This window comes from Grampus griseus (genome assembly GCF_964374135.1).
Source record: "Grampus griseus genome assembly, chromosome: 5".
Classification (NCBI taxonomy): Eukaryota; Metazoa; Chordata; class Mammalia; order Artiodactyla; family Delphinidae; genus Grampus; species Grampus griseus.
In genome coordinates, this window is record NC_138998.1 from 78539370 (window position 1) to 78565116 (window position 25747).

At 40.9% G+C, this 25747-nt stretch overlaps 1 protein-coding gene across 3 annotated transcripts; it reads right to left on the bottom strand.

The window, feature by feature from the left end:
* Positions 1 to 1117: 1117 nt before the first annotated feature.
* Positions 1118 to 24427, bottom strand: POGLUT1 (protein O-glucosyltransferase 1). 3 transcript variants are annotated; one of them, XR_014296770.1, is made up of 12 exons: positions 24302 to 24411; positions 23442 to 23532; positions 22178 to 22321; positions 16813 to 16948; positions 14462 to 14583; positions 9941 to 10000; positions 8410 to 8509; positions 6643 to 6701; positions 5418 to 5585; positions 4624 to 4680; positions 3955 to 4180; positions 1118 to 1425 (listed from the first exon to the last, which is right to left on the bottom strand). XR_014296770.1 is itself a non-coding variant. In XM_082654768.1 (11 exons), the coding sequence occupies exons 3-11, from the start codon at positions 22270 to 22272 to the stop codon at positions 4024 to 4026; spliced, it is 954 nt and encodes a 317-aa protein (XP_082510894.1). In that variant the 5' UTR covers positions 22273 to 22321; positions 23442 to 23532; positions 24379 to 24427; the 3' UTR covers positions 2518 to 4023. The 3 variants fall into 3 exon arrangements, 2 of the variants coding, with proteins under 2 accessions (XP_082510894.1, XP_082510893.1); XM_082654768.1 differs by lacking the exon at positions 1118 to 1425 and having other exon boundaries at positions 2518 to 4180; positions 24379 to 24427; XM_082654767.1 differs by lacking the exon at positions 1118 to 1425 and having other exon boundaries at positions 2518 to 4180.
* Between the last annotated feature and the right edge of the window lie 1320 nt (positions 24428 to 25747).

Genomic DNA, 25747 nt, shown 5'->3' on the forward strand with positions numbered 1-25747 from the left:
CCTTTCTCTGCTAGGTTCACCAGGTACTGCCCTTGCTACATATATTACATTTTATTATATTATATATGACATAAACTGTTACCACAGGTAAAGAGAATGAATTCTGAGAACTCCAAGGACCACTTCATTTAACCATCCCTCAAAGTGTAACTCAGTTTTTACCTCCAGGAAGTTTCCATCTGCACCAGATAGAAATTTCTTCTCCCTCTAAACTTCAGCTCCACATTGTCTTTATGAATAATTGGCCTTATGATTAAGGCCTCATATCACCTTAATTACCATCTGCCTATGAAGCCTCTCATATTATTTTTACTTTATCATCTCACCTAGAGAGCTCCTTCATGCTAGGGAGCCTGTTGTAAACATTTTCTTATCTCCCACTGTTGTACACAGTAAATGCTCAAGAAGTATCTGATAAATATTAAATGAGTGATTTATAATTGTACCCCTTTGCTTCACCCACAACATCTTACCTCGGGATGCAGTAGGATTACGTTAAGTGAAGGCATCTTTAGATGCATGAGAAGATGGTTTTTTAATGTAACTGTGTTGCTCTTGTTCATAGTGCAGGGGTAAAGGGTAGGGAACTATCCTCTTCAGAACTGACCCAAAGGAGCCCATTGAATGTTTTTCTCTTGGGAATTTTGGGCTGAGAGACAGAGCCTGGCTGTCTCTGGAACTGCACAGAGCAGCACTCCAGAAACTATCCAAACCCTTGTTGATATTCCTGAAACTGCTCTGCTTTCTACCCTTCCAACTACTCGGAGACGCCCTCATATCCTTCTAAAAAGTTCTTTTGCTTAAACCAGCTAGAGGTGGTTTCTTTTCTTTTTCATTAGGAAAACCTGATATAACAGCAGAATAAGGTGGCACATTGACAACATCACACAGATGATACTCCCCAAATAAAGGAAAATCATTACTTGTGTTATCCAAGTATCCCACTTCACTCAAATAAATTGAATTATTTTCTTTCCTTGAAGAAAAGTGTGGCTTCTAACTCTCTGAGGAAGAAATGGTAAGTTTGAGACCCATATATTATTAACAACAAACAACAACAACAACTTCAAAAGTTATGGAGATAAAAATTATTTTCAAAACCATACATTTTACATGTCATTACACACCATCCTCATACCATCTACGCAGAGGTAAACAAATAACTGTAAAATCTGAATAACATTTGCTGTACTTAAATACAAAGATGTTCTCATTAACTCTTCAAAAGGCAGGTGAGAATTTGCATTGATCCAATTCTTACAGTCCTGTCCAGTCCCCCTTGAAGTCAACGTCTGGGCAGTCTGTAAATAGGATTTAGTTAAGCCTGCTGTCCCCATCCGTCCATCCATCCATCCATCCATCCATCCATCCATCCATCCATCCTTCCAACATTCTTCTGTGCATCCTTCTGTGTGAGGCATTGTGCTGGATAATGGAGAAATCAGGGTAAGTAAAACATGATTCCCACCCATGAAGAAGCTCACAGAACAGTAGGAGAAACAGTCAAATAACTACAGTGCAATGTGACATCATATAATACAGGCATGAGCGAAGTATTATGATAGCCTCTAACTGCCTAGAGGAATGAAAACAAGGATTCTGAAAGATGATGCTTGAGCTGGATCTTGAAGCAAAGTATGAAACACTCCCAGGGAAATGAACCTTCAGCCCCTAATCCAAAGGACAGAAAATTTTGCTCCTAGTTTAGTGAGAAGAAAATTAAAATGGAATGATAATATCTACCAGGGCCTCCTATTGATTAGGCAAAACCACAGTACAACTCAGAAATCTGGACTGCTTAACGCCAGACTTATAGCACCTAAAAACACAGTCCCCATGAGGTTTTTTTTTTTGCGGTACGCGGGCCTCTCACTGCTGTGGCCTCTCCCGTTGCGGAGCACAGGCTCCGGACGCGCAGGCTCATTGGCCGTGGCTCACGGGCCCAGCCGCTCCGCGGCACTTGGGATTTTCCTGGACCGGGGCACGAACCCACGTTCCCTGCATCGGCAGGCGCACTCCCAACCACTGCGCCACCAGGGAAGCCCCTCCCATGAGTTTTTAATACTCAAAAAAATCCAATTTTAAACACCTGCCTTATTCTATGCAATGATCTTACCAGCAGGTCCTCTAAGAAGGTCCGTAGGTTTACAATTTTGTGAAAGGGAGTTTAAAAGGCCCAACACATGTTTCACAAGTGGAATAAAGTCCCTGATTTTATATAACTGAATCTCACATTTACTAATTTTGAAACCAGTTAATACCAAACAGTTCTTAAAAGGCAAAGGCAGGGCTTCCCTGGTGGCGCAGTGGTTGAGAATCCGCCTGCCGATGCAGGGGACACGGGTTCGTGCCCCGGTCTGGGAAGATCCCACATGCCGCGGAGCGGCTGGGCCTGTGAGCCATGACCGCTGAGCCTGCGCGTCTAGAGCCTGTACTCTACAACGGGAGAGGCCACAACAGCAAGAGGCCCGCATACCGCAAAAAAAAAAAAAAAAAAAAAAAGGCAAAGGCAAACAGTTGATTTCTCTGTGGAAAGTTTGGGCCTAAGGGACGAGGCTGGTTCTGTGTCATGAGACTATATGGGTTTTTTTTGTTTGTTTTTGTTTTATAAATTAATTTTATTGATTTATTTTTGGTTGCACTGGGTCTTCATTGCTGCGCACGGGCTTCCTCTATTGTGGCGAGTGGAGGCTACTCTTCGTTCTGGTGCGTGGGCTTCTCATTGTGGTGGCTTCTCTTGTTGCGGAGCACAGGCTCTAGGTGCGTGGGCTTCAGTAGCTGTGGCACACAGGCTCAGTAGTTGTGGCTCACAGGCCCTAGAGCGCGGGCTCAGCAGTTGTGGCGCACGGGCTTAGTTACTCCGCAGCATGTGGGATCTTCCTGGACCAGGGCTTGAACCCCTGTCCCCTGCATTGGCAGGCGGATTCTTAACCACTGTGCCACCAGGGACAGACTATATGGGTTTTAATCTAAAATTTTTTCTTCATTTTCAACTATGTTAGGGAGAACAGCCTGAGATTAAACTACTATCCAAATGTCTTTTTCAAAAGGGAAAAGGAAGCACTCCAACATGGATTTGCGCTAAAGCAAACATCTCCTATATAAGTAAGTGCTAAAGTTGAATGTTCTAAACTCCCAACTTAACACCATTTCACACATGAAGACTCCTTGAGATCCCTGCAAGCATGGACTACCGCCAACTCAAGGAGGAAAAATATTAAGGGCGTGTGAAGAATGAGGAAGAGATGCTGTTTTATGCACAGTTCCTCTAAAAAGTAAGGACCATCTCCTAAATTTATTAAGAGGTTTTTATCTCTTCTTTTTGAAAGAGAACATAAAGAAGGGTGTGAAGGTACAAAAAGGGAACTTGAAATCCAATTGCAAAAATTGCTCATGCAATTGGCCCCCTTCTACGTGGCTTTATAGAAATCTCCTGAGTACCAAAGAGTTTAGGCTTTGACAAAAGAGATCTCCTACATCATGGCATGGCACGCTACTGCTTCCTTAGACCTTTTAGGAAATAATCCCCAAGTATTTTTCACAAACCCTAAAGGGCTTTCTACATTAAAATATAGCGACAGAAATCAAGAGTAGAATAACTTCAGAACTGTGGTGATGAGTTGTACTAGTTCCAAAGGATTGACTTTCTACTCCAACCAATGAGACAAAGGGCATCATCCCATGGGCACAGTCAGTTCCAAAGTGAGGGACATACACGTGTGGATGATCTGAGGCACAAGCTGTGATTGGTCCTAAGAAAATGAAAGGCAGAATCGGGTTCAAAACCCACATCTCATGATTTCTGGTCCTTATTCAGCCAAAGTGTTGAGCTGCTTCATATCTATATTAAACATATTTTGGATCTTTCTCGAAAGTTGCTCTTGGTGCAGCATGATAAGGAAAACCAGGTATTTGGCTTGGTAACAGTATCCAAGGTATAGGTGTCACACTCACAGTGAGCTTCTCACCACAGGATGTCTGAGATCTGCTGCCATAGAGAGGACTATGGCTCAATGATGACTACTAGAGTTCAGTTTTCAAAATTTTGGGAATAATCTGATCATAGCCTTTCCTTCTTGTTACATTATAGGACAGGAATTTAGAGTATTCAGTCAACAGGTTCTCCCAGTAACAGGTGATGTCATCCATCTGCAAGTGGTTCAGAATAAACTGGCTTCCCCTAGAGACAAGATTAACAAGAATAAAGCACACCATTGAATAATACTAGTAGCTTACACTTGAGCGTTTTTACCTGTGCCAAGCACTGTTCAGAGTACTTTATATAAATTAACTCTGATCTTCAGAACCAACTCTATAGCCATCATATCCACACACATGCATTTGGAAATAGACATGATTTTTTTTTTCTTAAAAACAAATATGTAAACAGCCAATCCTCAGAAACAGTACTTGAATGACTTCAAAGATTTCAGTCTAACTCTACAAAGTATGGGCTTGGGACATATGTGAATGTGTGTTTTCCCCCAAGACAGCTTTGATTCTGATCATCTCTGTATAATGAGGCTGAAATTCAGGTATCACCATGGTAACAGCATTCTTATGACATTAGCTCAGGCAAAATGGGGATGATAAAGTGGAAAAAGAAAAATGAACAGAACTTACCTTTCAGCAATTTCTTGAGCTACATCATCATTTGCTTTTACAAACTGCAACAGCTCCCTAAAATGGAAAGAATTATTAGGCTCTGAAATACAGACCAAGCTCATTAGTACTAAGTCAGAGAGATCACAGAGTGAGGTCCATAGTTAATCTCTAGATATGTGGATGGTGAATTATTTCTTTTTTAAAGCAAAGATAACAGGTCCTCACAGGAACAAAATAATAACAACAAAAGCAGCAACAAATATCTCACACACAGGCAGAAGACAATGTTGTAGTTCCGGAACATATTTGGAAAAATAGAGAAATGTTCAATGATACACATCAAAAATCAACAGTAAAGAAAAAAATTTCCCTCCTGTTTCTTGCTCTGGCCCCCAGAAGAGGGCGCTGAGCTTACATTTCTGGCCCTTCTCCATTCCTCATCCTAGCCCCTCCCTCCATGAGAGGAAACTTGCCTCCGTTTCACTGAGGTCAATTTTCATGCTGTATCTGAAAGTCCTTTTGACAATGTAACACAACTGAATACCCATATCTCTAGTCTTTGAGAGATTAGAACTTTTTCACTGCATACTGTCTGAATGTTACATTTTAAATCAGCATTAGAGAACTTTTAAAAATTAAATCCCACTCAGCCTAGTTGGATAATAATGCAATACTATCTTTGAGAACCAAATATGAAAAATAAAAAGCTTTCAATGGAAAAAGTCATCAGGAGTAAATGTCTTAAACGGCTGGGGACTTAGAGGCAGATTGCGGGAGTCATCGGAAACTCTGCTTGGTGGAGAGCTGCTTACTGAACATTGGAGAGATCTGTTTTGACTGGGATATAGTGAACCCATGGCTTCAGCTGTGGATAGAAGAATTCCAGCCACTCGTCACCGACATGGAAAACAAGTGAACCACACAGAAAGAGGTGTTTTAACCGGAAACTTGCAGCTACACCCCGAAAATTAAACAGATACCTGGAAAAGAAAGAGCAAAATATACTTGAAACTATATGCCTACTTCCACAAATATGACATTTTTTTCTTACTCCCTCTTACCCTTCTTTCCTTTTATTACCACCTCTCCTTTCTTTTTCCATTTTCAGTCTTCAGGGACACATCAGCATGTCCCTGTGAAGTTTCTATAAACTCCTTGTTGTTCCAGGAGTTAGAGGTTGTTCCTGGGAATATCAGGGTGAGGGGATAAAAGGGATACTTTCTCCAGGGAGAGACTGATAGGGCCAGCAGCTGGGTGCTGGGTACAGCGGATACAAGGCTCAGATGGAAGCAACACCTCACCCTTTGCTACAAGTTTTTCTAGGCCTAAAGTCTTGAACTCATCATGGCCTCCCAAAGCCTTGGTTTTCCCATAGGGTACCCTACCTGGTCAAAGGCATGCCCTGTTCCCTATTCCCTCTTATGAAATCTGGAGAAGACAACAAGGCATACCTAATCAATCTTCAAAGAAATGCCCCCTGGAAAAAAGCTAACTTAGAAAAGAACATTTTCTTTTCAGCATTTCCCATGCATGTACCCCTGTCTCCAACCAGAGCTGCTTCTACCCTATAGTTCCCACTGTGCAGTATAATCAGCATTCATCTCTCTGAATCCCCCCACTGCCCTCCTCCTGACCTGGTTTTACATGTGCATATAATCCTTAGTCCTGGCATTTAAATATAATAGTTACATATGCTTTATTCAGGTTGGACCGTAAATTGTTTTTAATAACCTAATAAATACTTGATCTAACTTCAGCTCTTGGCTGGGCGGGGTGTGGAGAGAAGGAATCCCATCCCTTTGATTCCAAGCACGCAAGCTCTTTGGAAGCAGGGACCACATTTCATGTCTCCATAGTTCCCACAGAACCTAGTTCAGAGCCTTGTGCACAGCAGACTCCGAGAAAATAACAGCTAAGTGAATTAATGTGACTTTCACAAACCCCGGCTAGACCCTAGTATTAAAACTCTCACCCAAAGTGAAGCTATTCCAAAAGCAATAGGGAAACTAGGAGAGTCAGGAGTTCTGGAAGTCTTACTTGTATTTGCAGTGATCCACAAGATGGACATCCTTAGCAGCTGGCTTTCCCAAGGTATCCTTTCAGTGAAAAGGAAGTTATTAATACTAGGAGTAGGAGCATTTATTGAAGACCACTGTGCAGTAAGCATTGCTAAACATTTCATCAACATGACCTCATTTAAGTCTTATAATAAACAGACTCAGGAGGCATGATTATCCCACTTTATAGATGAAGCAGCCAAGGCTTTGAGAAGTTGGGAGACTTGCTCAGGGTCGCATGGCCCTAAGTAGAAGAGCTTGGGTTTCAACCTGGTTCTGTCTGATTTTAGAGTTTAAGCTCCCTTGGAACCATGTGAATCCCCTGAACTCAGAGGTCATGGCCAGCAGCACATTTCACTCTGTGTAAATCATACTGCACAGGAGGTTACAAATGGTGGCTGGTGGGCTTAGAGGTGTAGCCCACACACAAATTTTGTTGAGCTCACAAAGTATTTAAAAATAAATATTCTAACCACTGCCAACATTTATAGGTGGTAGGGTGTTTCTTACAAAAACCCAGATTTCCAACTCTTCTTGGGGAAAAAAAAGGAAGATTTGGCAAAGAGAGCTCCTATTCCCCTGGGCAGCCATGACCGGACCTTCAGCACTCTCTTCTGCTCACTAGTGCAGCCCCTGGGGGTATCGGAGTTTGAGACCCCCATCTGTATTCCAGCCACGTTAGCAGAGGGTAAACTCGATGAGGGGAACAAGTCTTGTTTGCTTTTGCAGCCTCCCATAGTAGATGCTGGGCTGAATGGATACATTTTTCATATTTTTATTTTTTAACAAAGTTTCTTAGACTGCATTTGCTCCTGTTTGAATTAAGCAGTCACATAATAAATACATGCAGCTTTACTTAGTATTTCTTAGTTTTTACTTAGTTTTTATGACAAGAAGTTTAAACATTTTTCTCATATCATCCTCATATGGTATATGGAAATTTCAGATGAGGACATTTAGGGCTTAAGGTTCTTTGAATAAGGCAAGAAAGAGTTAAGAGGATAGAGATGGACTTCAAACCAAAGAAGCCAGTCATTGCTTTCACCTTAGAATGAAAGGCGAAAGGGAGTTTTAAACAAATGAAGATGCTTATATGTCATTTCCAAAGATTCTGATTCATTCTATTCATTTTTAAGTTCTCTAGTTGGATTGTATAGTCGGGGTTGAGAACCACTGGTTTAAACCAGGGGTTGGCAAACATACAGACCACAGGCCAGATCCAGCCCACTGCTTATTTTTGTACACAACACATAAACTAAGATTATTTTTACCTTGCAAATGGCTGGAAAAAAATCCAAAAGAGAATATTTGATGACACAGGAAAATTACTTGAAATTCAAATTTCAGTGCCATAAATAAAGTTTCATTGGAACACAGCCATGCTCATTCGTTTACATATTATCTACGGCTGATTTCACACTGCAATGGCAGAGCTGAGTAACTACAACCCAGACTCTAGAATCTGCAAAGCCTAAAACATTTACCATCTGGTCCTTTACATAAAAAGTTTGTGACCTCTGTTTAAACCTTCAAAATTGTATAAAATACAAGTCATAATATGGGCCAGAAAAGCAATGTGAGTTTGAAAAAGGATAATTTACATATATGCTAATTTTAGTCCATGGAACTTTCTCTATATTCATCCCAACACTGAGAGGAAACCTAATCTCAAATTCTACCCAGGTGGCAACGTTCTTTGAGTGAGAATGTTCACTGCTGTAGTTCTAGTCAGATGATTGGTGATTACTTTCATAGATTTCCAGGCCTGGTTTTTGGTGTATTCTGCATCAACAAGTTTTGGACTTTTCCGAGATAGAAGAATGAGAGGATCTCGTTCTGGACTTGTCCTATAAAAGAAACACATGACATAAAACTATGTGTCCTACACCATAATACTGTTCTCAATCTCTGAAAGGGAAGCAGTAATCGGACCCAATGAAAAAGACTGTACACACTGATGGACAATTCATTGGTTACTTTAATAGAGGAGGAGGGGGATACTAGATCCTACAGCAACTAGGAGGTCCTGGGCTGTTCTCCACTTTACCCTTCAGGGAAGGGGAGTATTTGGCCCTTCTTTGCTTGCATTCTAGTCTTTAGGATTATGTTGTTCTGGGCACTATAGCCATATCCCAGGGAATTATTTCCCTTTTCGAAGATTCATGTAACCTCTAATCACTGGTACTCATAGCTGTGTGACTAGGTAATCACCACTCACCAAAACAGCTACGTGACCTTTGTGGGGTGTGCTTTGTAAAATCCAGTATAATATTTAAATTAAAAAGAAAACTGAAAGGCTCAAACACCTGAAAACTGCATGTAGAAAAAGTCCTAGTTATGGTCCTAGTAGCAGATGGTCTTGACATTTGAGGGGTCATGGACCCCCTGAGAATCTGATGAGAACTGTGGACCCCCTCTCTAGAAAAATGCACATATCCCCATATAATTTCAAGGAATCCCTAAAACTCCTGAAGTCCACACATGGATCCCAAGTTAAGAATCTGATCTGAAGATCTGAGAACCAGAGAGGTTGATAAGGAAGCGTAAGCAGTTGCTGTTGGGCTGAAGTCCACTGCGAGTGAAGAGAGGCTGTGACCTCGGACAAGGATGCTCTGAGAAAACTGCAAAACTTTCTCCCTAAACATTCTCTTTTGTATTCATCTGTCTAACAGGTACTCATTCTGCATCTATGTGGTGGGTACTGTTCTTAGCACCAGGGATATGGAGCTGAACAACATGGACAGGGTCCTTCCCCAACCTTTTCTCTTTCCCTCTTCCTCCCTTCCTTCCCTGCTTCCCTCTCCATTTTCACCAGTCTCAGTCTGCGCTTCCACCACTATTTGGCAGCCACATGGTCTGATGAAAAAGGCAGTCAGAAGAGCTGGTGATGGTTCCCACTCAGCCATTAAGTGGCAGAGGGACTGTGGGCACGATCATAAGCTACTCCTAGGAAACTGTAATCTCTCAGGCAAGAGGACAACTCATTGTTCTGTTCAGCATTATATATAGTCAAAGCCCATCACACTCGTGGCACTTTGTAAATATCTGTTGAATGACTGGACAGATGAACTTTACTTCTTGGAATTTCAGTTCAACTTAGAGTGATTTGGGCAAATAATTTGAGTTCTTCTCTAGTCTAAAATTCTGTGATTCTATGTTTATTTCTTAGTTATCTTAGCTTTCTCTTTAAACTAGGGTTCCTCACACCCTCAAAATTACTTATATTTTGCACATTAACTGGAAAAATACTTTTGTAAAATGTCAGAAAGTATAATCACCTTGATCCTCGGAAATATGCTGTGGAATTTTTCTTTTTCCATGGCCACTGTGCTGCTGACCTAAAAATAGATTTCATTAGTTTCTATGTTTCTTCCTTAACTATATAAGGATGACTTTGAACCATTTCTGAAGATTAGTTGAGATCTTCACATTGTGAAATCAGTCTGATCCAGGCTACTCCAAAGAAAAAGCTCTAAATAACATTATGTTCCCTTTTGTTATGACTTCATTCCTATGGAGATGCTGGCAAGCAATATCTGCAAATCTACAGTTTGGTAAATAAGTTAACAACATTGAAAGAAAAGTTCCCAAAACTAAGTGACATGTTTAGGGCTATTTAATTCAGTACAATGAGGATTTCTTCCCCACTTTAATTAGAGTCTATTGATAAAATTAACAGGCAAAGACAACTGCAGAAAATATCAGAAACTGAATTAAGGGCAAGGAAACAAATCACTTCCTGACTTCATGTTTTAGATGCATAGGAGCTATCATCAGATTTAGTCCGATTTTCCAAAGCACCTGGTATCCCCAAAACTGTACTTAGTGCTCCATAAAGACGAAGTCCCTGAAACTCAGGTCTCAGTACCCATTACCACAGCCAGCCTTCCTTGCTGAAACTGCTAGTCCACAGATGCATCATTCTTAACTTACTTTGTAGGAACCCTTCACAGAAGTTTGTGTAGAGTCTTCCTCTGAAAAAGGAGGGGGTTGGACTGAACTGGAGTTAATGAGGGATTTGTGAGCTACTTGCTGTAATGGAGAGATTTAGAACATAAACTTTTCAGGTAGAGATACTTTTCAGATTCAGATAGTGTCCCATTTTCTCTCAGGTGAGACCACTGCTCCTATTTTCCTGGCTTATCTTCTAGTTCTTTCTTGCTGGATCATCTTTACCCGATTCTCCAGTCCAACTATTTCTCTGTCTCATATTCCCTCCCACCAAAATATAAACACTATAGCAATGGTTTTTTTTGTTTTTTTATTTTTAATGAAAAAATAGTAATATACTCATTATATAAAATTCTAATAGTAAAAAAAATTCATCTGGAATCTCCCCACCTACAGATAACTACTTTTAACAATTTAACGTTTCAGTGAAGAATTTCCTTCCAATCGTCTCTCCACATCAGTGGTTCTCAGTTGGGGGTGATTTTGCCCCTCTACCCAAGGGGACATTTGGCCGTATATAAAGATATTTTTTGATTGTCACTACTAGGGGATTGCTACTGGCGTTAGTGAGCAAAGGCCAGGGATACTGCTAAACAACCTACAACGCATAGGACAGCCCCCTACAACAAAGAATGATCTAGCCCCAAACATCAAGAGTACCAAGATTGAAAAACCTTGCTCTATATAACAGAGATCATACCATGCATGTTGCTAGCTAACATTCTTATTAGGACATATTATAGATAATAATAAGAGCCAACACCTATATAGCACTTACCATGTTCCAGGCAGTGTTCTAAGTGCTATATAAATATAAACTCATTCTCATGACCTTACAAGGTAGGTTTCATTAACCCTACTTTATATTTGAGGCCCTTGAGAGGTTAAGCAATTTGTCTAGAGTCACACAGCTAATAAGATCCAGAGTTTGAACCCAGAGTCCCTGTTTTTAAGTTCTATGCTACCTTTACTTTCCATTCATGCACAGTATTCCATTTTATAACCATGTCGTAATTCACTTAATTCCTTACTGGTGGGCTTTCAGGTAGTTTTAAACATTTTTCTTTAAGAAACAACACTGAAGTGAATATCCTTGTACACACATCTTTGCATGCTTGTCTACTTATCTTCTTAGGATAAATTCTTGAAGTAAAATTGCTGGGTCAAAGGATATAAACATTTTACATTTTCACATATACTGCCAAACTACCCAACAAAAAATGCATCAATTTATACTGAAATTTTGAGCATAAACTTCCTTGGTCCCTGGGGAAAGCCGCAGACACAGACTTGAATCAAGTATCATCTCTGTTTTCTCTCTCCCTCATTCTTCCTACCTGCCTACCCACCCCTCAAATGACCCATGTCTCCCGGCAAGCACTAACAGCGGCCACCACAGCTTGGTGCTGCCCCAACCCTCTTTTATAACCCCACCCCTCCGCTGACCATAGAGTGAATTCTTTAAATGCACAGGGACACTGAATTCTTCCACAGAGTGAAAAGTAAGTCAATGGGGACAAACTCCCAAAAGTTTATAAAAATAGGAAAATGCCAGGCAGACATCAGTGTAGATAAGCAAGTAGATTACTAAAGTTTAAAGGTGAGAAATGAAATCATGGGGCTAGAGATTCTGAACGGAGGGCTCTGAAAAATAAAATTGCAATTCTATAATCATGAATAGATTCAACTGAAGAATAAAAGGGGAAGGTATCAAAAGAAAAACAAATTCACTTAAGATTAGATTTTAAAACATATGCTATCTCCCTAAAAATTGCTTATTAGTTTACAAGGGCGGTAACTACACAGTAGAGGAACCTGATATAACACCTTGACCAGGTGATCAAAATTAACATCTCTAACGAGAGGTGGATACACACAAAATCATTTATGTAAGTATCTGAGCCAGCAGTGCATAAACTGAATCTAATCATGAGGAAATAGACAAAACCAATCTGAAGAGCATTCTATTAAAAATGTTCAGTGTCATTGTATCAAAAATGTTCAGTGGCCTGTATTCTTCAAAATGTCAGAGTCACGAAAGAGAAAGACAGACTGAAGAGCTACTGCAGATTAAAGATTAAAGAGACATGAGGACTAAATACAACACATGATGCTGGATTGGCTCCTGTACTGGAGGGGGAATGTGCCTTATGGGACATTATTGGGACCACTAAGTATTAAATTAATATTGTTTCCTCTAATTGACAATTGCAATGTGGTTATAAAAGAGAACACTCTTGCTCTTAGGAAATATGCACGGAAGTATTAAGGGGTACAGGGTCATAAGGTATGCAACATGTTCTCAAATAGTCCAGAAAACAAGAAATTATGCATATATTACACATGCAGCCTACATGTCCATCAAAGGACACAATAAATTAAATTATTATCCGATGGAATACCATGCAACTGTTTAAAATAATGAGGTCATTTCATATGTACTGACATGGAAAGATTTCTAAGACACCAATAAGCGGGGAAAAAGTTGCCTAAGTTGGATACATTTATAAATTTTTATGAGCATGTAAAGGTTTCATATTCAGAAAAAAATTGTTTTTAAAATGATTTTAAAAACAAAATAGATGTACAGCAGGTGGGAAAAGAGCTACAAAAAGAAGAGTGTGAAAAGGGTATTTGCAAGAACCTGAAAAAATAAAAAAAGGATTAGAAAACTGAAGTCAGGAATAACTTGATGAAAAAAAGGTTTAAGACATTTTTATTTTTCCCTCTCTCAAAATTATGTTCAAAATGAAATGCTAAGTAAGAAATGATGGTCTCAATGTCTGGAGAACATAGGAAATATTAAGTAGTCAAGTGGAGAGAATAATGCACTTGGAAACCTAGACTTCAGGCCTAAATTGGTTCCTTGACCAAGTCACTTAACCTCTCTGAGCCTGAATTCCCTCATCCCTGAACTAAACAGTTGGACAAGAACAATTTCCAGGTCCAGTTCTATGAAGTATGAGACCAAGTTATCTTAAAAAATAACTTCCTAATTATACCTACTGAATAATAAACTTGTTTCTTCACCCAGTGGCTCTAGCTGCCACTGAGGACTGCGGCCTTATATGCTTCTCCAGAGAAGGGACTTTCTCTTCATCTCATTTAAATCTCCAGCCACACTTAGTACAGGTGATAGATATCTGTGGAAATGAAGTTGAATTAAACTACTGCTTTCCCTACATCTGAGAGAATACCTAGAAAGGTGTGTTTTTAGAAGTTTGCTCATTAGGTACCAATGTTGTTGGAATGATTCATGTAAAATGTAGCTAGGTAAGAAGTACCTACAGCTTGATGACCTGGACAATCTAAATTCTGAAATAATGGCGGGGTACAGTCAACAGGCCAAGGCAGGTTTCAATCGTGAATTAGAGAGTATTTGGCTTGTACTTGAGATATCTATGGGACATTTATACCCACACCATCCCTGCCTGAAGGACTTAGCTCTTAATTACAAAGTACATTTATGTGCTTCCAAGTAATTTTCTATCCTTCCCCACAGTATGGTCATTCATTTTTTCCTACTTATGAAAGTAACTCACTCTTATTTAGAGAAACTTAACAGTACAGAAAACTTTCAAGAAGAAGAGGCTTCTAGAATCCCTCCCACAGAAGCATTGCTGACACTTTAGGGTAGGTTCTTTTGCTCTTTTTCTATGGATATGTAAATATTTTTATACACATACAAAATTGCTTATGCTATAGTTTTTTGTCTTTCATTTTTAGCTTAAAAGTTAGTCCTTAAAAAAAAAAGTTAGTCCTTTTAAACAAAATTAATTGTTTATACTTTACTGTTTACTTCAAGACGACCCACAGAGGGATAAATAAAACCTCTCTAAAGGACCTACCTTACCAGGTCTTCTCTGAAGAGGTCCCACCGTCCAAGACCGGTAGGATATATTGGCCAAACAGCGGGTCCTCCTTCCCAAAATGTCCAAGCAGGATACATGATATCATGGTACTCTGATGTCTTCAACAGAAACAGAGAGGTTATTCTAAGTCAGTCTCAGAGCAGAAGCAGCAGCAGCAAACTGCATTCATGCCACGGGATCTGGAAAAGGCCTTGCCCCAGTGTTATATTGTCAAAGATATATTTTCCCTAGTCTTCAAAGTCTAGACTCTAGATGCTAAAAGGCAAAAATGACCATGGGTTAAAATTCGTGGGCTGACTGAACCCCAGAATACGAAATCACACTAAAGGTCAACTTTTCCAGTTCCCCAAAGTTCTGTTTTTCTAGAGGACATACACTGTTGGAGTTTTTAGTTTAGGGAAATAATATACCCAATTCTGAATGATCACATAGCTGTCTCATCTTTTAACTGATATTACACTCGGAGTGTATACTATCTTACCAGTTCTTAGTTATTTCCTAGATAGGTCTTTTCGGAGCAAGAATTAGGAAACATAGTGCAATAGTTGAGAGTGTGGGCTCTTGAGAAAGATCATCTGACTCCACCTCTTTCCAACTCTAGGCAAGTTACTTAATCTTTCTATGCTTCAGTCTCCTTACGTTTATAACTGGATAAATAATAATATCAATAATATTATCTATCTAATAGGCTTGTTTTGAATATTAAATGAGTTAGTACATGTAAAAAACTTAGAACAGTGTCTGACACAAAGTAAACACTCAGTAAGTGTTAGTATTACCTATTACTGTGGCACTGCTGAGCTCCCATTGGTTGGTCGATAAATTGTGAGTTATTTTTTGGTTATTTTTCTTTTTTGATCAGGGTCAAAAGTAGTGATGGGCAGAATGCGGGGGGAGGGGTGTTATCCCACATCTTTTGAAAAAAGTTTGAAGCCATTTGTTCCCTTTACATGGTAACTTCCCTTAAAATTCTGGTCACTGATAAGCCTCTAATTCTACTGTTTCTTCCATTGGAATTACATATGCAATATGCTGTTTGTCTTCTTTCAAATATTTAAAAAATGGTACGTGATTTATCAAGCACCTCAGGCGTAACAGCTGCTCAAAAGAAACTGCACATTTATCATAAAGCTGACAGACTAAAATCCCTCCCTCGCAAACTAAGAGTCACTGGCTCAGAAAAAAAAAGGGAGGGGATTAAAGATGAAAGGAAAAGTTAGTATACTGATGGTCATACTTATTATCCACAGAAAAAACAGATAAGTAATAAACACAAAGTCCTTACTGACTTACATGGGAGCCTCTATCTGTTCTTCTGAGAGGGCTTCATGAGAAATAACGGGACCAAGCACTTTTGAGAAATGAGGCTAAACCATGGGAAATGCAACACAAATGTGGCCTCAGCCCACTTGCAACACAGGAAATAAACAAGTCTAGAGAGAAAGTAAACTGTGATAAAGAAAAAGTGGGGATAAAAAGTTCCTCTGCTTTGGAGACACCAAATCAGAAATGGAGTTATTTTCTCAAAGCTCAGAGGGTTTTCTTAAACCCACTCTTCTCCTATAGAATCTCCCATCCACTCTCTTCTAGCCTCCCCCCATCCCTGCCCCCAAATGCTTTCATATTTAGTCTCTAGGGAATGAAGGCCCATTCCTGCTAATACACCATTTACAAGAACCTGAGTACTAAGATATTCACTGTCCCAAGTTCCCCAAGCCCACAAGTGTTTCCTAGTACTCCTATCTCTCCATAATTAGATCCAAAGATCACCCCCTCACATATCCCTCTCGGGTATCGCCGGCATATCCCCTCACTGCATTGCTGGGGTGCAAACTGTGTGAAGTTATCTAGCACCTTCAGTCTCACTGTTAGCCAGGCTGGGACCCTGGGCTACAGTGGCCGGACAGACGATACCTAATACTATGGTTGATACATACAATGTAGAAGCTCAGCAAATCTTTTCTTTGAATGCAGGCTTTCCCTAACTTCAAGCCCATGAGTTTTCTTGGGCCACTCTCTCCCATGCTCTGTAGGATCTCTGAATCCCACCTCCAATGTCCTAGAGGTTCCTCAGGCCTCTCTCATTCCCTACCCTCCATCCCTAGCCCTATAGACACAAGCAACCTTACTCACATCACTTATGGGTCCTCAACCCCATCTGCTCAGTCTTATCGTTCAATGACTGTGAAGCTAACAGGGACACAGACCCACTTTTGGACCTCAGGCCTCATCCTCACCATCACCCATCAGACTCTGCCACAGTCATCTCTTGCTTATATGCTAGAGGACCACCCTCCATCCCCTCATATGGCTCTTCCTATACTTACCTTACTGAAGGAGAAGACTGGAATGGCAGGCTCCATCCATTTAGGAACCTGAGGATAATCTCGTACATTGATCACCATCTCCATGTCAGGGAGGCGCCCAATAACTTCCAAAATAAAGTGTTCAACACCACTACACCTGTCAACCAGAAATACCACAACTTCACCAGAGCAGTGCCTGCTCTCGGACAAGGCAGGGTCCCGCTTACACTTTCAAAGTAAGACAAGCCAGTGTTCAGATAATCAGCCTCCTGCAAAGTGTCCTGAGAGCAATGCTCCTGAAAGGACTACTCCACTCTTCCATATGGTGCCAGTTACCTTTTCTGGCTAAGCTGCTCCAGCTTACAATACTTAATAAAATTTTCCGACTAGATCATCCTAAGTTTGAAGGGAGTGTTATTGCTACTCCCACCATTTCCTCTCCTCTTTTCATTCCCAGCATTTCTTTATTTCTCCTACACGGAACAGTTTAATTAGTAAGCAAGATACAAATTTTGATAGGAACTGGAAAAGCTGATTTTCTAATTGTGTCCCTTGGGCTTTGCATCTCACAAAGACATTATTTTTATTTCCACCATAACTAAGTCTCATAGTTTATGAGGAAGGATAGGAAACCTTTCATTACCTTCAACCTGAATACAGAACACTATTAAAATCAGTTTTGCAAGCCAGAAAGAGTGCCATGTATATAATCACAAAGACTGTAATATTGCTTTCAGAATAGACTTCCTGGGAATTCTCAGAGGATTTCTGGAAAAAAAGTGAGTATACACTGACAGCTACCTTTTCTTCCCCATCCTTTGAGGTCCTGACCAGCACTATACTGGGGGGCAACATTCCAAGGCCTAACCAAAATTTTCTGGCAGCATGAAAATGACTGATTTAAAATATTGATTTATACACAGGGTGATAACTACAAAAAATATCAATAGTTCATAAACATAAGAAAAGATGGTCAACTGTACTACTATAAGGAAATGCCCCCAAAGCCAAACTTATAAAAACAGAGAAAGTGCTTAACAGAGGCTGGGGAATAGGGGGAAAGGACAGATGTTGTTTAAGGGTACAAACTTACAATAAGCAGTAAATAAGCCCTAGAGATCTAATACACAGTGTACTGAGTATAGACAACAAAATGGTATTATAATTACCAAACTTGCTAAGAGACTAGAACTTAATCATTCCCACTACTATAAAAGAGAATAATTATGTAACGTGATAGAGGTGCTAATTATCACAATAGCAATCATATGAAAATAAATGTATCAGATTAACATGTTGTACATCTTAAATTTACACAATGTTATATGTCAAGTATATTTCAATAAAAAAATTAAGTATCACCATGACAAAAGAAAAAATCTAGTGAAGCTAGATGCCAGTTTTCATCAATCAGATTGTCAAAGATCAAAGAGTCTGATAATACATAGTGAGAGTGTGAGGTCTATTCTGAGCACATGATACAAGGCTGGTGAAAGTGTAAACAGGCACAACCTCTTTGGAGGATATTTGGTTCTATTTATCAAGATTTTAAAAACACATTAATTGGCCAATTAATTTTACTCTTAGGAGTTTAGCCTGCAGATGTATTCACATGAGTGTTCAAAGGTCTAATTTCAAGGATGTTTACTGCATCATTGTTTACATTAGTCAAAAGTGAAAGGGGAGGACCTCCCTGGTGGTGCAGCAGTTAAGAATCCACCTGCCAATGCAGGGGACACCGGTTCAAGCCCTGGTCCGGGAAGATTCCACATGCCCGTGGAGTAACTAAGCCCATGCACCATGACTACTGAGCCTGCGCTCTAGAGCCCATGAGCCACAACTACTGAGCCTGCGCACCTCAACTACCGAGCCCAAGCACCACAACTACTGAAGCTCACGTGCTCTAGGGCCCGCGTGTCGCAACCACTGAGCCTGTGTGCTGCAACTACTGAAGCCTGCGCACCTAGAGCCTGTGTTCCGCAACAAGAGAAGCCACCGCAGTGAGAAGCCCATGCACCGCAATGAAAAGTAGCCCCCGCTCACTCCAACTAGAAGAAGTCCATGCACATCAATGAAGACCCAACACAGCCAAAAGAAAAAAAAAAAAATTAAAGGGGAGTGGTGGGGAAAAATTTAAGTGTCCATTGATAGAGGACTCAATAAAGAAATCCATACAATGGGTTTTTATGCAGCTATGAAAGAGTTCTCCATGTACTCCTATGGAAAAATTTCAAAATCTACCGTTACAAGGAAAGGAAAAGTAAGTTGCAGGACAGAAGATATAGCATGTTCTAGTTTGTTGATGAATCTAGATAATTGTATATGCAGAGATTATTTCTGGCAGGCTGTAAAAGAAACTGGTAATTGTAGTTGTCTCTTGAGAGAAGGACTCAGGGACTAGTGGTCTGGTGGAGGGGGGTGTACGGTGGTAGAGAAACTTCCTTTTCATTGTACATACTTTTGAGTTATCCAAATATTTTACCATGTGCATGTAACACTCCTTTTTTCTCTTTTCTTTTGAACACTTTACTGGAAATACGAGTAGATGCAATAAAGCAAGAAGAATATTAAAGATATATAATAGGAAGAGAAAATTTTAAACTGACTTTATTTGTAGATCCATGATCATCTATGTAGAAAATTTTAAGTAATCTAGCCAAAACCTATTACAGCTAGTAAATGAATTTAGAAATGTAGCATATTTTATATACTAACAATGGCCACATAGAAAATGAAATTAATAAAGTACTATTTACAATAACATCAAAAATATGTAATACCCTGTGATTATTTTGACAAGAGACATTCAAGACCTACATACTAAAATCTATGAAACAATGGAGAGAGTAATTAAAGATGTAAGTAAATGGAAAGATACACCCTATTCATATATCCAAAGACCCAATATTAATTTTTTTACTGAAGTATAGTTGATTTACAATGCTGTGCCAATCTCTACTGTGCAGCAGCAAAGTGACTCAGTTACACACATATATAAACTCTTCTTTTATATTCATTTCCATTATGGTTCATCACAGGATATTGAATATAGTTTCCTGTGCTATATGGTAGGACCTTGTTGTTTATCCATGTAACACTCCTTTGATACTGAAAAAAATTACTCGTTAAAAAGTTTTTTAAAAAATGTATTACTGCAGTACATTTACATGTAACAGCTGAAACATTTATTTTCTTTCCCATTCAGCTTTTAAAATAGCACTCTCTCACATACGGTACAATTCTATTTATATAAAACTCTAGGAAATAAGCTATAATGAGAGAAAGCAGATCAGTGGATGCTTGAGGACGGGGGTGGAAGGAAGGCATGGCGGGGAAAGGGGGAGAGAGGGACTGCAAAGAGGCACAAGGCAACTTTTGGTAGTGACAGATATGTTATTTTGGTTATATATATACTTATCAAATTGTACACTTTAAATATGTGCAGTTTATGTCAACCATACTTCACTAAAGCTATTATTTAAATAATACTATTATTCTCTACCTTTGAAATGATGTGACTCCCATATTTTTTTTTGTTTATTTCTGGTTTTTTGGGGGGTTTTTTGCCACGCCACATGGCTGGCGGGATCTCAGTTCCCCGACCAGGAATTGAACCCAGGCCCTGGCAGTGAAAGCCCAGAATCCTAACCACTAGGCCACCAGGGAACTCCCTCCGGTGTTAATTAGACGGTGCTCCAGTTCCTCAGCAAAATCTTTCAGCTCATCCTTGAAAGGCTGAGTTTACATTTTCTTTTGTTCAGAACTGAATACTTTAAATGTCATAGATGTTTCTCAACCTGGGTGAAGTAAAAGTATCTAGACCTAGAAAGATACTTCTTTTGGCCAGATGAGAGTCTGAGATATTACACAACTGTGTCCATTTCATTAAGGACACTGGTTCTGAATATTTCGTTTTATTTCTCTTTTGTTTAACTCTATTTTCCTTAGTTGTATATGTATTAATCGTTGGAATAGGGAACTTTCAACACATTAGGACCTTTCATTGTCAGTGAAAGGTCCTGTGCTCTCTTAATATTTCTAAGAGCTCATGATTCTGACCAAAAAGCTCTGGGGTCTGGAATAAGAGCCATGTGCCTTTCAGAAACTTTGAGAGTGCTACTTAATTTGATCTGGAGACTGTTCAGCTAACTATTAAAGTCCAACAATGGACTTTCAAAGTCCAACAATGTCTATATTCACATTTTTTTTCTCATTTGTAGAAATTACAAATTCCTCTATGCTCATAATTTGTAGTTAAAGTCTCTATTATTGTTCCAAGTAATGAAACAAATGTCTATTTAAAATACCTCAGTGATTTTCCCCACTACCACCTTATTTGCCCCTGACACTTGATAACCAAAATTATGATTACCTCAGAGTGTGGGATATTAAATGATCTTTATTTTGTTGTTATTGTCCTTGTTTTTACATATTTTACATTACAGTGAAAGTATACTAATTCATAATAAAGTTGTTATTATGAACAAATAATATAAATCCTTATGACCAAATGGATGCATGTTTTTTACAATACTGCTTATTTATTTTACTTGTAATGACATAACATCATTTAGAAAAAAGATCTTAGTAAGGGAATATCCTGCCTTCTGGGTTTTGTACTTTGTAATTTTATAAAGAGTAGAGGTTTTGTTTTGTTTTTTTTAAAGACTCCTGGGAATTCCCTGGTGGTCCAGTGGTTAGGACTCTGTGCTCTCACTGCCGAGGCCCCGGGTTTGATCCCTGGTCAGCCGAGTGGCAGGGCCGGAAAAAAAAAAAAAAGACTCCTAAGAGGAAGGTTTATCACTTGTTGTACATAATGCTGCCTAACACCAACTTCCAGGCTTAGTCTGTGACCCTCCCTGCTCCCCGCCAGCTCTCAGCCCACTGATATGTAACTTCAGCTCTCACACCTGAAGTCCTGGCCAGTGGAGCCTGCGTAATCTGCAGCACCAGTTATTTCTCTTGCTTTTCCACCACCTTCCTTTGAATACTTGGTATCTAGAATAGTAGTTGGCCCCTGACAGTCAGTCAACGCTTCTCCTCCTCCTTCAGCCCAGCTCACTCATGCTAGGTCTCATCAGCCTGTGTCCTGCAGCTACTATATCTGGGGAAGGAGAAAGGGCAGAGTCACAGCCAGTACAATCAGTGATGTGCCTCAGTCTTACAAAGAGAGAGGAGACAGGCTTTGATATAGGAGAGAGGAGAAGAGAGGTTGGCAAGAAAAATTCCCAGGCAAGCAGAAGAGTTTCTCACTATTTTGTAGTCCTTCTGAAATGTGAGGAAGGGTTTACCTGTAAGTCCCTTTCATTGGACTCTCTATAAGAGTAGTATCAAGTAAGCCCTTATGCAATAAGATCAGAAGATATATGTACCTCATAGCTCTTACCTTGAGGGGAACATGCAGTCATTTTCGCGGTATAATCTGTTCTTAATGATCTGATAGTGGGTCCCTAGCTTCCGTCTCACTACCTCCGCCATCATCTTCCTGGAGATACCTCCTCGGAAAGGGGTCAGATCCTCTTCTATGACACTGGGAAAGAATGGGAATCATCAGGGAAGGCAGGCCAAGAGAATAATACCATTCCACCTACTTCGTATCTGTGGGTCTAGGCTTAGTATTAGAGAACATGTAAGCTATGGGAAAGAATAGAGGGCAGGAATGAGCAACCTCTTTCCTGGAAGCACCTTAGGCGATCTAAAATATCAACAACAACAAAACCACAAAAAAGAAAAAGCAAGTCAATATCTCTTCTACCTCCCTCCATCTGGATTGCCCCTCCTTGGCCTGATGCATATTTCTCCTTCACTGCTCATGCCACACCCACGTCCTCCCAGTCACTGCAGTCCCACTGACCTCCCCTTCTTTGAATCTCACAGAAGGTATGGTTTATGCCTTACAGCCTGACACTGTTTGAGTCCCATGTTCTAGTCTGTTTGGCCCCTACCACCCTGCATACTCTAGCAGTATGTATGACTGACAGGAGTAACCAGAAATTACACTATTTTGAACCCCTTTTAAAGTTCAATACATAGCAAGTTTTCAGTAAGTATCACACACATCAGGTGAATTTTTTGAGGAATCACAGAATAACATAATGTGGAGTTAAAGGACCCTGTTATTTAGCTGATGAGGAATCTGAAATCTAGAGAAGTGAAGTGTCTCGGATCTGGGACTTGGATCTGGGACTAGAACCCAAGGCTGATTTCAAAGTAATCTTTCTACCATAACACACTCCAGCCCTAATTTGCATACATTAAAGATAACCAACAAGAAACTTATGATTCGATTCATTTAAATATATGTTCATTCCTTCAACAGTATTTATTGAGTACTTACTGAGAGCCAGCACCGGGAATATGACAGTGAATATAAGACATAGGTCTTGACCTCAAGAAGCTTTCAGTCCAGGGGAGAAAGCAGACAAGTACATGTACTAATTCCCACAACGAGTTAACAGGCACCTGGGCCTCTCCTCTCCCAGGGTATTTTTATCCCCCAGAAATATAAGAAAACCACCACAAGGACCCTGTCTGCTCTCAAAACATGCTTGGCTCTCTGACCACTGCAACCAAGGTCTCTTGGGGATTTTAGGGAATTTCCTCCTGACAAGATCTAAATTCTTAAAGACACGTCAAAGAAAAGAACTCACCCATGGTAGCAGCTGCAGTTTTGACTTGAACATGGTTCATAAATCTCCAAAGCCCTGTTAATTTGGTCAATAAATACTTTCCATTTTGAACCTTCAAAGAGTGAAGTAACAAAGTTAACAAAATACTCCTGAGCACTCTTATTGACTAGCAGCAAGCAGGCAGAACCAACAGAAGGTCAAAACTTTTAGACACCCTCTTCTCATCCCACTGGTGGAAATGAACCTCCAGGAAGGATTCATTCTACAGTTCTCCTGCACTCAGGTCAAGTCTGCCCCTTTACTCGGGCTGCCAGGTATCCAAGAAATGGGAAAAATTCCACGCTTACTGCCTGACACTCAGAAGATTATGGATAAACTGGTGACACGGATTCTCAACTTTTACTAATCAAACTGAGCTCCACAAAGAGGATCGATTAAAAGCCCCAGGCATTATTAACCTTCCCTTCATCTCTTCTGGCAATGGACTAAGAACACTACACACACACACACACACACACACACACACACACACGCACACACACACGAATTATCCCCCAGTGTGTTAGGGAGGTGCGGGGTAGCCGAGCGTGGGCCATACCCGCTGTGGGTAAACAGGGGCATGGCCGTCCCCTCCCCTCTATCACTCAATTCCGGAGGATGGGTTACTCTCCAGGGTCCTGGGCAGGAGAAGCACTACCAGACACCTAAACGCACTCTCCGCTCCGAGGTGCCCCCGTGCCCCCTGCCCAGCTCTGCCCCGCAGCGGCCACAGCACGAGCGTGGCGCCGGCCGCAACGGGGAGCGAGGGGCGCGGGAGAGCGCCTCGGGACCGGGCCAGACTCTGAGCCCCAGCGGTGGGCTCGGCCCTGTCCGGAGCCCACCTGACTCCTTCTGGCAGCCCGGCACCGGGGGCAGGAGTAGCAACAGCAGCCACAACCGAAGCTGGGAGCGCACCCACCGCTCCATCGCCAGCCCTCCCACTGCCAGGTCCAGGCTGCAGCGCGAGCGGGCGGAAGCGCAGCCCCGCACAAAGATGGCCGTGGAGCCGCACCACGTGGGCGGAGGGCCGCCCCGCCGTGAGACTGCTGCGCTCAGCTCTGCCTCCGGATCCTGGTCCCGAGCCCGGCCAGCCGCAAAGTGTCCCTGGGAAGGCGGCGCGGGGAAGCTGGGCACCCACGGCGCAGCTAACCACAGTGCGGTGCGGAGTGGCTGTAGCTGACCTGCTCGTTTGTTTACAGCCGAGCTATCCACATATCCACATATATAGCTCTCTCTCTCCCTCTGTCTCGCGCGCGCTCTCAGGTGAAATCGGATCCCAGGAGAGAATGAATAAATGGCACCCCCAGGGAAAAATATGTGTAATATTTGTCTCTTACATTCCTATAACATCTTGAAAACATCTTATTCTCTGCAGCCAGAAAACTGAAGGCCAGAGAGAATATGTTTTTCGCCCACAGATTCACAGTTACCGGCACAAGCTAGGCTAGAAGTTCTTTCACAACCTCGAACTGCTTCTTACTAAATAGCATAGATTTGTTGAGCTGCTGAATGTGTACAGTACTGTTAGACCCCAAAGGGTTGCAAATAGTATATAGCACACATCTCTTTGTAATAGCAGTTTATAACAGTTGGGGTGACTCAGGGAAAAAAACAGTGGTCAACATTTTGCTGTTCAGTGTAGGTATACAGCTATATATGTTATATAAAGGAAAGTGTAAATGAAACGGCTTATTCGTTCTTGCAGTCTTGTCTTTAAACCCCAAGCTCTCTGTGAAGATTTTCTTGGGATTGACACCACAACCCACAGAGCTTAGTACCGTGTCTTGCATGCTGTCTCTGGACTTTGGGCATACTTTTTTTTTTTAAATAAATTTATTTATTTATTTTTGGCTGCGTTGCGTCTTCGTTGCTGCACGCGGATTTCCTCTAGTTGCCACGAGCTGGGGCTACTCTTCTTGGGGTGTGCAGGCTTCTCATTGGGGTGGCTTCTCTTGTTGCGGAGCATGCGCTCTAGGTGCACAGACTTCATTAGTTGTGGCACACGGGCTCAGTAGCTGTGGCACACAGGCTTAGTTGCTCCACGGCATGTGGGATCTTCCCGGACCAGGGATCGAACCCTTGTCTCGTGCATTGGCAGGTGGATTCTTTAACCACTGTGCCACCAGGGAAGTCCCCTTGGGCATACTTTTAATGTTATACTTATTGTAATAAATTGTAATTACTGTGTTTTCCTGGTGTCTTGTTTCTTCTACTACACTGTGAGCTCTTTGGGATATTCACTTTTGTAACTCCACCATCTACCTAGTCCTTTTCTTAACAAAATAAGC

What these genes read in the sequence shown, in the direction of transcription:
- POGLUT1 (XM_082654767.1), bottom strand. Translation starts at nt 24,386, where the DNA reads ATGGAGCGGTGGGTGCGCTCCCAGCTTCGGTTGTGGCTGCTGTTGCTA. An exon ending in CAGTCTTCTCCTTCAGTAAG is followed by an intron (nt 14,584 to 16,812) that starts GTAAGTATAGGA and finishes TTTCTGTTGAAG; the next exon opens with ACATCAGAGTACCATGATAT. An exon ending in GCTCAAGAAATTGCTGAAAG is followed by an intron (nt 4,181 to 4,623) that starts GTAAGTTCTGTT and finishes TCTTGTCTCTAG; the next exon opens with GGGAAGCCAGTTTATTCTGA.